This window comes from Fistularia commersonii, chromosome 17 (assembly GCF_037954325.1).
Source record: "Fistularia commersonii isolate RoL2024-O1a breed Wild chromosome 17, RoL_Fcom_v1.0, whole genome shotgun sequence".
Classification (NCBI taxonomy): Eukaryota; Metazoa; Chordata; class Actinopteri; order Syngnathiformes; family Fistulariidae; genus Fistularia; species Fistularia commersonii.
The window spans coordinates 10203438-10216193 of record NC_141300.1 but is presented as its reverse complement, the minus strand read 5'-3'; the positions used below and the strand labels follow the sequence as shown (position 1 = coordinate 10216193).

At 40.5% G+C, this 12756-nt stretch overlaps 1 protein-coding gene across 1 annotated transcript; it reads left to right on the top strand.

Moving 5' to 3' along the window:
* The first annotated feature begins 8025 nt into the window (after nucleotides 1-8025).
* Nucleotides 8026-12142, top strand: rassf10a (Ras association domain family member 10a). Its single transcript, XM_086163847.1, has one exon. It carries the CDS (start codon nucleotides 8444-8446, stop codon nucleotides 9896-9898), a length of 1455 nt encoding a protein of 484 aa, XP_086019973.1. The 5' UTR covers nucleotides 8026-8443; the 3' UTR covers nucleotides 9899-12142.
* Nucleotides 12143-12756: the final 614 nt, after the last annotated feature.

Below are 12756 nucleotides of genomic sequence, written 5' to 3'. Positions count from 1 at the left end.
ATTTTCAGTGCTGCTGGTGAAACAGTACCACAAACAGCAGAGTACTTTTTTTAATTAACACCTGATAACGACACACACTCTTTCCCAACAGGAGCATTTCAACATGAAAATAAACAAGTGAATTTTGATTTTTTTTTTTTTTTTAATTGGTAATAGCTATAGTGTTGGAGGGAAAAAACACTCCAGGCCCAGAATAGACCTGGTGAGTCGCTGTTGTTTTTTTTCTTTTTCTTCTTCTTTACCCACCCAAGATCATCTTGACTCTGACATCACCAGGAGGTGACACGTCCCCTGTTGATTGGTTTCTTCACTTTCTCGCAGTGAATCTGAATTTCTCAGTTGCCGTTTGTGTTGGAGGGTAAAAGAAGGAAAAAAAAAAAAAAAAACAAATCCAAATCAAACACAGCCACCCCTCCAACCCCCCGCCCGAAGATAAAACTGTTTGTTATCTGCAGAAGGCAGACACTGAAGGTCAGACCCTGTGTATCGTCAATAACCAGAGAAAGGAATAAACAGTAATCACGGTCCAGAATAAGAAGTGATTTTGGACAGATAGGCAACTGCAAATTGTGTATTCTTGCACACACACACACACACACACACACACACACACACTCAAACAAAAATGTTTGTCCCAAAGAAGCGAAATCTGAGTTTCTACATTTTTGCATCCTGTCTTTTAAAAGAAAATAACTTCTTAACTTGGGGAAAAAAAATACAATTATTGATAGTAGCGTATAGAATATATTTTAATCTTAAATGTATGTAACTTTAAGTGAAATTAAACATTTCAGGTAAAAGAGAAGTGCATCAGCATCATTTAGATATATAAAAGAAAATGAATAACAAAGCCGAGACCGTGAATATAAAATTTGGAAAGCACTGTGGGTTTTATTAACTGTGACACAGTCATTCATTGTGCAGAAGGGAAGGAAAAACATCCCAGACCTTTAAAAAAGACAATTTAAAACCCAGTTCAGTTTTGTAATCACAGCTTAGTTAAGCTTTAATACGCGCTCGAGACTGAAATCCCACCACATTCATATCCGAACGCAAATTATTTTCTTTTTACAACGCACGTTTTCCCATTGCATATCTTAGATTCTGCGCCATTTGATTGGGTGAAGACGTGATTCCCTTAATCTTATACCAGTGCGGTAATACACTCCACTTATTAATAGAAAAAAAAAAAGTCATTTATGAAAAAGAAACCAAATGAAGTGTCCTGTAGCAGGTGGTTCGTCCGTGTCTCGCTCAGCGGCATGAAGTGCCTTCGGCTGGAAACAGAAGTGTTTTATTCTTTCACAAAACTGATCGTTCGATTTGATTTTGTAGAGAAAAAGTGTGTATAAAATCATTCTAGTGAAGATGGCGACCTTATATTTAAGTGCACCACTATTCCTTGTCCGAGGGCTAATTATTGAAAAAAAAAAAATGAAATGGCTGTTGTGATTTGTCGTGCCAGGTTTTAATTTTTTTTTTTTCATACGAGATGTAATGACATTTATAGCGAATATGACGAATATATGAATTGGTGTACTCTACATGTAGGCGTCTGTGAAACTGATATTAGGGCGGCTTGTAGACTGCATATTGTTTGGTGCCTCATTCAAAATCCTCATTCAATGCAACCCAGTTCTTACTACGGGATGCCACTAAAGTTTGATTTATCAAATACACTACTGGAAACTGGGGAAACGGCACAACTTCAATCTAAAGTCCGTTGGATCTGGTGTTGCTCGACAACTCTAGTTTTTTTTTTCCAAATCCCTCATTAGTTTGAGACGCCTTGACAAAATGTAACTCATAGATTTTGCAGTGACCCCATTAATGATGGATGTTTATTGAGATATTCATAGCGGCCAGACTGTGGATGACAATGATGAATTGATAAAAAGATAAATTATATTTGACATATGTTACTGGAAGAAACAAATCAAAGCTTGTAAGAGCTGGAAAATGCAATTATTGAAGACTGTTCATAGAAAACACTGAAGTCAAACAATGATTTGCAACGTGTTCCACAGAAAAAAACAAAGACTGCATTGTTTGATTGAAATTTGAAGAATCAAGTCGTCTTACCTCTGTTTAAAATATACTGAATTAGCAGTGTAACACTGTAAAATAGGTTCATAGTTCAATAATCAGGGTTGTCAAATACTTACCTACTACAAGAGTCCCTGCTAACGGTCTATTTACATCCTTGAGAAGCTTAAATGGTTTTTGAATTGTCTGTAGCTTGAATTGTTATACAAACAATACATGCTAGTTGCTAGCCAGTCCATACAGTATTTCCAACCTGCAGACACAGTTTATGGGATGTAACCGTCGAAAACGGTTAGCTAGTGTCAGATGTGCTACATGAAAAATCAGGAAAAATGAAGATTGTAAAGGCTAAATGTATAGATTTAAAATGCCAGCATGGTGATTTTATTCTTGGGTGTTTTTACAAATAAATCAGCTCAGTTAAAACATGCTGTCTCATGAATGCAAGGATTGTCGAGCTAGCTGCTAGCCCCTGCTTCCAGTTGTTAAGCTTAGCAAGGCTAAGCTAACCAAAACAATCTTCCTCTGAGGCATTTTCCCGCGTTTTCGTTTCCCATAATGCTATTACGTTATTCTTAGAGTTCTGTATCCTCCCAGCGTGGTATTGAACAAGGCCGGTGTTGCTTATTGATCAAGCAACGAGCCGAGATACCATTAGGTGTCCGGTACATTTTAAATATTTTTACAAATTTGACTTTTTGTTGCGTGTTTTGCCCAAGTGGTCACTCTTTGCTCTGATTGGTCGACTCAGATCCAACTTTACTTTGGCTCGCCGTTCTTATGTATTCTTTTAACCCAGTATGTAACAGGAATACAAAATTGAATTACTTCAACAGATTCTGACACTTATTTGGACAAGATGAAAAAAAAAAGGATTTATAATTTATGATGTTTTCATTTGATATGCATTTAGATTTAAAATCCTTATTTTGTTCATCTTAAAACTGATACGTTATACGCAATAAGTCAACTTTCTGTGGCTCTTTGGTTTCCTGCTTGTCAAAAAGATTCACCATCAAATCGAATGTTTACGTAAATCACAAGACGGAAAAATGTTGAAATTTGAAGAGTTTACATCCATATTAAGTAGATACAGAATGGATTACGGAGGCCTCTTAGCATCTTGGTCAACCATCTTCCCAGTCAAACGTCCAAACACAAAATACACACAAAAACATTGAGAGTTTCTTTTTTTTTGTTTGTTTGTTTTTCTTTTTTTAAAGTTGGCTCATCTTCTGCTAATTTTGTTCATTGTCGTCCGTGTTGTCGATGTCGTCTCGTAAGTGAAAGGTGAAATTTCGATTGTTTATCTTCTTTTCCAAAACCGCGTGTGGCACAGAAATCCTGTCTGTAATCAGCTCCAAAATGGCCTTGAATATTTGCACCCTGGTGCGTTCGCAGGACATCTATGTGTGTGCTGAGAGGTTGTTTTTTTCCTTTATTTTGATAAGGTGCTTTGTATAAAGGTGACATTTATTACAGATGTTGTGTATATCTTTGATATTCTAATGTTTATCCTATTTTGTGAAGAAGAGAATATGTTTAGGAGAATCCAGAAGCTAGTCTTGTGTGTCTATTGGTACTGCACAGGGTCTGATCTTTGCTTTGTAACCCCCCCCCCATGGCTAAAAGTATGTTTAGATATTTTCTAGCTTTGTAGAGACTTTGTACGCATATGCTATTCAGTTTAAAATAAATTGTCAGTTCCAAACTTTTCTCATGGTTTTCATCTTTACTCATTTCAAACAAACTATTTTGGTCATTATATCACAATTTTGCCCCTGAAATGAAGCTAAGCTGGTCTGCCTTAAATAACACATTAGACAGACAATTTATGCATAATTTAGTTCAAACATGTTTTTCAACATGTAAGGAATGATATTTGCATTGTATTGCTCGAAAGCTAGTTAAAACCTTCCCCTAATTTAAAAAAACATTTGGCAATGAATAAAAAAAAACAAAACAAGAAATTGCATTTCATATGAAAATGCATTAGTTTTGAAATTAAATAGATAAATAAACAGATAGATAAATACATTTAAAAAAATGCGAGGGAGAGCATAGTATATCTACTAAGAGAAGCTGGATAAACCTTAAACGCCTCTGGATTTGTCATGGTCGGGTGTGATGGAATTCTCTTTTTGGCCACTAGAGAGAGGTAGATTCAAACAATTCATACTAAAATGTAAAGCATCCTTAAATCATTTTCCCACTGCAAATGGAATTTCACTATCAATCTCTCGATATAATGGAATTCACGCAATTTTCCAGTAGAATTAATGTATATGCCCACTGACATATTCAAGACTTATCATTTGTGCTTATAGAAATATAGGAAAGTAAGCGAGGCACTGGACTGATCACAGGGTGCAATGAAAATATTGAAAGAAGGAGGAGAAAAGGAAAAACAAAAAATTAAAATGACCTCATGTGATCAGTTCTTAAACCAAGCCCCGCTCAGACTCTGCTCCCATTTTGGTCAGTGGATAAAAAATATTGATTCTACTCTCAAAATTCTGATAATGATTTTATTTCATTTTTACTCTATTTTATTCCTTGTAATTTATATATTTATTTTCAAATTACATTCAAACAAAAACAAAAAAATCACTGCAGCCATTTTTCTTTTCTTTTCTTTTCTTTTCTTTTCTTTTCTTTTCTTTTCTTTTCTTTTCTTTTCTTTTCTTTTCTTTTCTATACTCGAAAACCAAAATAACAATGCAGGTATTTGTATTTTATTTTTTTTAATTTCTTTTATAACTTACTTTACATTGCACTCAAACACAGAATCATTACTTCTTGACTTTTTTCTCTTATTTTATTCTTTTTTATTTCATTTCTTTTGTTGACCTATGCATTTATACATTTTTTCATGCTTCATTTTTTGTTTGAAAAAAAGCAAAGACTATCATGTTTTACTATGCTTTACTTAATTGAACCTATTTATTCTCCTGGGAAACACTGCTTCTGAGCACAAGGCAACATCATTCATTCTGGTTGGGAGGAGATTTAAGGCCACATTAACACATTGATGACCTCACAGGAAATTAGATCACCAATAAAAAAAGCATACTGTTATCTCACATCATACATTTACACTAACTGTTCTCCTTATGCAGATATAGTGTGCGTGCCTGTGATGGTTGTCCTGTTGTTTGAGCGAGCGCGTACGCACACACGCACACACACACACACACACACACACACACACACACACACACATTGACGTATGAAATACCGATGATTTTCTAAGCAGTTGTTTTCCCAACAAACACCGCTGAAGCATCAGCCCCTGCTGAAGTTATAGGACACACACACACACACAAACGGCCTAATGGCAGCTGTTTGGGATGAAACACTCGCCATTAATGTCACACTCACACACACAAAACACTCTTAATACAGATAAATCCTTTTATGAGATTCCGCAACCATATTTCTAGCCAAAGATAGTAGGGGGACAGGATGATGGGGTCAGACAAACATTATAAGAGATTCAGCAGGGTGGAATAAATGGATTTCCTTCTACTTTCCGACTCATCCAGCTGGATTTTATAATTCATGAGCGCTCAGCTGGGCTTGGATTATTAAGATGGAAATGCACAACAATGAACCTGCAGCAAAACACCTCTGAGGAACCACTTACAAACACACTTGATCCATTAGTTTTTGGGGCTGTGGAAAATAAAATATAAACTAAACTAATTGTTTTTCTTATTGCATTTATTTTATTTTATTTTATTTTATTTTATTTTATTTTATTTTATTTCAGGAAGTCCAAAATTAAATACATTTTAATGGGAAAAGAATTATGTTATTTGAGATGATTTGATGATGAATGATATGATATTTCATTTAATTTCACTAGGTCCCAAAAAACTACACTTTTTTTATGAATCAAAAAAGAAAAATTAATTATTTTATTTTATATTGTTTCCTTTTATTTTATTTCACATTGTCCCAAAAAATTAAGGTATTTTCATGAGCAAAAAATAATTTCATTTAATTTTACTTGGTTTCACAAAATACATTTTTAGCAGTAAAAATTTTGAATAAAATGTATGTTGTATTTTATTTTATTTTATTTTATTTTATTTTATTTTATTTCACTGGGTCCCAAAATATGAATAAAAAAACATTCAATTTAATTGAATTCAATTTCAAATTTAATTTCACAAAGTCCCAAATTAAATTCATTTTTATCAGAAAAAATCATGTAATTTGATTTGATGATATATGATATGATGTGATACGATATATGATATCATTTCCTTTCACTAGGTCCCAAAAACAAAATTATTTTTTATCAGTCAAAAAAATGAAATGACTTCATTTTATGTCATTTTATGTCATTTTATGTCGTTTTATCTCACATTTTCCAAAAAATTAAGGTAGTTTTTATTAGCAAATTTAATTTAATTTTATTTTTTTACCTCGGTTTTACAAAATAAAATTTATTTCTTAATTCTATTTTATTTCACTAGGTTCCAAAATGTTAGTAATTTGAAAGGAAAAAATAATTTAATTTAATTTAATTTAATTCAATTTAATTTAATTATTGGAGCTTTGTCTGTTTTTAACTTTCTCCCCAATAAAACCCATATCCTTTCTTGAAATGAAAACGCTTGACTTCATGCACTCGAATGCTGTGCAAAAGTTGTCGGGTAATATAAACCCATGAAAGTAGACATATAATAAAAGCAATGACTATATTGTTCTAGGCTTTGAAATCCATTACAATTTAGAATAATTAAAACATAGCAACAAAACAGTTTTGTGTATTCAAGGCGTTTTATGGGAGTCGAGTAAATAAAACTAGATAAAAAATACAAGATATGGGCAAATCAAAGGTCAAATTGAAATAAAGCAAGAGTCTACAGACGGCTACAAGTTATTTGTGAGGGCAATGGGTTCAGAGCCGGAGCTGCCGGGGCCCGACTCTCCTCGCACATCCCTTATTTCACAGCTCGCTCAGTCACTTCGGCCCCCAGTGTCCTTGAGGTGGTCACATTTGTGTTTTGCCATCCAGCGGTTCTCACTGATACTTTCATCCAACACTTTACGATTGGATTCATATTTGAAGCTGACTCACCTCCCAACCCTTACTTTTTTTTTACGATAGGAGAAGAGTGCTTTCATGCTGGAACCTGCACAATCTTTGGACAATTTTATCCATTTTATTTTTGGGCATTTTTTTGCATGTCACTACTCAGTCCATATGTCCAATTTAAGAAAAGGGAGATTCACTTCTTTGCTGTATTAGGGGAGAGATGATGTTGCATAGAAAATCAAGAATAATAAGGTAAATAAGAAGGCTTTGGGTTGATGTGTGGAAAAGTTGAGGGGAAAGAAAAGTTTCACTTTAATGATCAGAGTTACGCCGCAAGAAACTACTTGAAAATAAGCATGTATTCAAAATTGAATACAAACATAAACAAACAATGAGATACATAAAAATGGCATATGATTGCATGGATGCATAAACAAACACATAAATCAATTATTTAACAAAAATATGCATATATGTATTAATAAATGGGTTATGAAGAAGCAAACTAATAAATAAACGCATAAATAAATCAATATTTGAATAAATAAATAAAAACGAGCAAATAATAAATAAAGGTACATACAAATAAATTATCGGATATATAAATCCCTCAATGGTTTATCAACAAATAAACAAACAATTTAGCAAACACACCTAAATAAACAAATAAAAATAATAATAAAATAGTCGTTTTGAACCCCGCTGCTCACCCAAGGTCTCACACGCACACATGCACGCACGCACGCATAGACACACGGCACAATATCTATAAAGGGGTTTAATGCAGATTAAAACGAGGGCGTTTGTTGTCATCAAAAGTTGAAACTTGCGTATTTCTGAATACTTTGCGTGATCGCGTGCATGCGCATATGCGTGTATGTGCGTGTGTGCGTCTACTTGGTAGGCGTGTCCCCGCGGCTCCAGTCAGCTCCCTCCCGCTCCGGCGGCTCGCAGTCGGAGCGAACCGTCCACGCACACGGCCGCGCAACCACTTTCTTCGTCTTCTTTTCTCCGCTGAAAGTCCAGCTGCATCTCGGAGGAAGAGAGGGAGATAAAAAAAATAGAGAAAGAGAAAGAAACAGAGCGAGAGAGAGAAAGAAAGAGAAACAGAAAGCGGAGGAGGGATGCGGTCCGGCCGGGAACCGCGGCGCGTCGGGCTGCTCTGCGGTGCGTAAAGCGGACTCCAGGCGGACTTTTGTGGGCGCCGGGAGAACCTGGGATTATGGTTGCCGGTTCGAATCCCGAACACGCTTGGATTTGAAAACACACACACACACACAGAGTCGCTCTAACACACACGCACGGACTGACGGCCGAGTTAAAGTTTGTCTGGAGGAGTTGCGCGTGATGGATCCGGAGGAGGGGAAGATCTCGGTGTGGGTTTGCCGGGAGGAGAAGTTGGTGTCCGGCTTGACCCGGAGGACCACCTGCGCCGATGTGGTGCGGGTCCTGCTGGAGGAGCAGAGCCCGCGGCGGGGCGCGTCCCCCGGCGCCGCCGCCGCCGCTGGCGCCGGCGCCGCGCTCCACGGAACCCCGCAGTCCTACTGCGTGGTGGAGAAGTGGCGGGGCTTCGAGAGGATCCTGCCGAATAAGACCAAGCTCCTGCGGCTGTGGAGCGCCTGGGGGGAGGAACAGGAGAACGTCCGCTTCGTGTTGGTGAGGAGCGACGCGTCGCTGCCCAACAGCGGGCCCCGCAGCGCCGAGGCGCGGGTGGTCCCCAGCCGGGAGGGCAGGGGCCCCGGCGGGGCGGCCCGGGGCCGGGGATGCTGGAGCGCCGCTACCGCCGCCGCCGCCGCCGGTCTGTCCCAGGAGAAGCAGCGGCGCATAGTGAGGAAAGCCTTCAGGAAGCTGGACAAGATGAACAAGAAGAAGGAGCAGACGGTCTGTAAGGACAAGGGCTCGGCGGAGAAGATGGAGACGCTGGTCCACCTGGTGATCTCGCAGGATCACACCATCCGCCAGCAGGTCCAGAGGATCAAGGAGCTGGACCAGGAGATCGAGCGCTACGAGGCCAGAGTTCACTTCGACCGTATCAAGCGCCACGGAGCCAACTACGTGCAGGACACCTACATGGCGGAGGCCCCCGCGGAGGGGCCCGGGGGCCCCGGAGCCCCGGAGGCGGAGGCCCTGGCGCAGTTCGAGGAGTACGCGCGGCGCTGCGAGGAGGTGGTGCGGCTGCAGGAGGAGCTCGCGGAGCGGGAGGCGCTGGTGGAGAGCATCACCGGGGAGATCCAGGAGGAGCTCAACAGGAGGTGGATGAGGAGGAGGAGGAGGGAGGACAGAGGAGCGGAGGAGGAAGAGGAGGAGGAGGAGGTGGAGGAGGAGGACATGCACCAAGCACCAGAGGAGAAGCAGGAGGAGGTCCTCCTTCTCACCGCGTCCGCTGATGTGGAGAGCCTGTCCGAGGAGGAGCTGGCGCTGGAGGAGGAGAGGATCAAAACGCAGCTGGACACCAGCCTTTACATCGGCCTGCGGCTGAAGACGGACCTGGACGCCATCAGAGGGGACCTGGACCTGAGCCTGGCACTCTGGGAGACCAAGGAAAGCGAACTGCTGGACCTTCTGGCCAAAGTCGAGACCATAGAGATTAAACATGCCGGCGACAAGCCGCCCGAGGACGGGGACGGGGAGGCGGCGGCGGCGGTGACGGAAGCCGAGCAGGAGAAGAGCAGCGTCTGGGTGGAGCAGGCCAGGGGGCTCTCCAAGACCTGCAACACCAACGACGAGGACTCGGACACGGGCCTGAGCTCCATGCACAGCCAGGACTCGGACAACCCGCCCGTGTGCGAGTCGCTGGTGTAGGAGGAACCGGGCCTCGGTGACGGGCCCGACCGGAGACGACCTCCGTCACCTCAGCACAGACACTGTATGTAACTCATAGCAATAATATAGGCATCGCACAATAAGCTCGAGGGGTCGGGGTCGTTTTCGGTCATTGATTCGTCCGACCCCGCTTATGACCTCTACGAGGTGAGCTGACGGCGTCACTGATGAGCAGGACTGAAAATAAGGCGTCACGGGTTTCGCGAACGGAGCTGGAATCTCCGATTTACGCTCGAAACGTTGTCGTTCTGACCTCTCGACCGTCGACACGAGACGTGACGATAATTCGATCTGCATCGGCAGTTTAGGGGATAATAAACATCAGGACATACATTTTGATTTGTAATGATCGCTATGACCATGTAACAGCTGTTATTACATGATAACTACGTCAATATTCTGTCATTTTATCAGTGATGTGTCACAAATGGACTTGTCAGTGAATACAATTGGTCTATTTTCTGAAGTTTCGTCGGTTTTATTTGAACAAACTTGTAAAATTACTTTAAATGATAAAATAATGATAATTTAAACAGTCAGAATGACAGCTCCTGGTGCTAGGTGGACAAGGTGTTGCCAAAAGGTTTCCCGGAAATGTCAAATATCCTCACGTTTACGGACGGGTGAGCAGAAAGCAGCTTAAACACATGCTAAATAAAGACTGTAGCTGCTTTAAACAAAGATTTAGATTTTGCACAAAACTTACGATCCAGCACTGTGTTTTGTCAGAACTTGCTAAGCAGTGCTAAAACTGTCCTCCTCCTCTTCCTCCCACTGCTTCTTCTCCTCTTTAACATGCTTTTATTTCTCTTTCAAGCACAAACAGTCGTATTTAATCTACTCACTTCAGCCGCAGCTTGGAGGCTTGTGAGAATTTAAATATCCCACCACTTTTCTACTAGATTATGTTCCTTCCAAAAAAGGCTCAGAAAACAAGAGACCAAATTTTAAAACTTCCTCAGAATTGGATGAAAATTCCTCATTTCTCAAACTTCAATGCATATTTGACCTCAAAATGAACAGATGAAGCGGTGTCTCCTTATTTGTGGGCCAATCAAACCAGTCAAAGTCTGTAGATTCAATCATGGGGAAAAAAATACAGCGGGTAAATACGTTTTCAGAAGTTTAGCGTCTCCCAGACATTTAAAAGGAATTATCCAAGTCAAGTTGGATTTTATTTCCAGAGCAGGTCAGGACATCACTCTTTAAGATGAATGACCAGCTCAATGCGAGCAGCCTCAATGCGGTCAGGAGGGACAGACGCAATACTAATAATACCAGTAGCGCTGACAGCTACATGCTAATATCTGACATGATACAATAATAGCCTTAATATTCATAGAACAAATAACAATGGCGGACACTCAGGAGAAGTGTAACGTACATTCATGAAGGGACACGAGTGCAGACAGGAGAGGACGGCAGCATCTCTTGAGATGCTGTTTGGACATTCAAGGAAATGCTCGTGGGAAATTGAAATTCTGTCATTTTCTCCTCTCCCGCATACCTACAGGAGGTCACGTAACCAGAACCAGCCGGGGAAAAAAAAAAATGTCCCTGAGGGTTAACGTCATTAAATTTATACCAGCTAAGTTGTTTTATGACAACTCCGCACGTTCGGATGGAATCCGAAAACGCCGCTTTCCTGTGAGGCTTTACGGCTTCGGTTTTACGAGTTTAAAAACCCCTTCGGTGAGACGGTAAATGGGGAAAAGAAAACCAAACCCGTTGAGTTTTTACCTTCAAATCCCCGATTTGACGGAGAGATTTGTTCAACCCTGAATATATCAGTTGTGCTTCCATGAAATGCACGTTTAACTATAAGCGAGGTGCTTGTAGAAATAATTATTCGAAACCCCTTTAAGTAGATCACACTGTGTCGTCTGCCGGTCGTGATGTCGAATCTTACGCGTTCTACCTGTAATTGTAGGCAATTTTTGTAAAAGCAGACTAATATATTAGCGAGCGGCTCGAACTCGAGAGCGACTCGCGTGCAGCTAACGACAGGCTGTTCTTCCGACGCGCCGCACACGCTGCGGGATGCAATCGTCGTACAGTTGAACACGTGACTGTAAATGTTGAAATAAACCACAGAAAAGCCAAAAACTTCAGCTCTTCTGCGTTTTTTCCCCTGCCACGCAGACGCCTTTCCTTCCTTCAGGCCACAGGGGAAAGCGTTTTTTGTTTTTAGTGTGTCTGTGACTTTGTGTGTTTGTGTGTGAGTATATACTCTTCATGCACCGTTGTGTTTAATTGCAGCTTCTTGATCGCTGTGGCGTGAATCTCCGCAGCAATTACGTCGGCTGCGGCCGAGACCAGGGAGACAGAGCAGTTCATCTTAGTCGGAGCGTCACACTCTCACATCTTCCTCAGGTGGCCCGTCCTTCGAGGCCACCTAAATTCAAACTGCGATATATGAACAGAACGGAGTTTCTGCGTACAAACTGACACGCAGAAAACAATAGGCCTGAATAAAAATAGAGTCAAAGCAAATCTGATTTATAAATACAAGCAAGTTCACGAGGGCTATTGTCCGAGGGGGGGCTGTATCAATTCTTTGCTAATGAATTATTTATAAATATGCATATATTGCCCCTGTCCTATTGATATAAGGGTGGTTTTTGGCTCCAATCGATGGTGGATCCATTTCCAGATGCTGCTGTATGATTGCCAAAGTCCTCTTGGGTAAGGGTAAGAAAATGCTACATAAATTGAGGCCATTTACCATATCTGTAATTGAAGTGGCAAAATCTTAAACAAATAATCCTATTTATTTTACGTTTTTCGAGGCAATCGGTAATTGCAAGTAATACCGTTATGACACACACACACACTAC

What these genes read in the sequence shown, in the direction of transcription:
- rassf10a (XM_086163847.1), top strand. Translation starts at nt 8,444, where the DNA reads ATGGATCCGGAGGAGGGGAAGATCTCGGTGTGGGTTTGCCGGGAGGAG.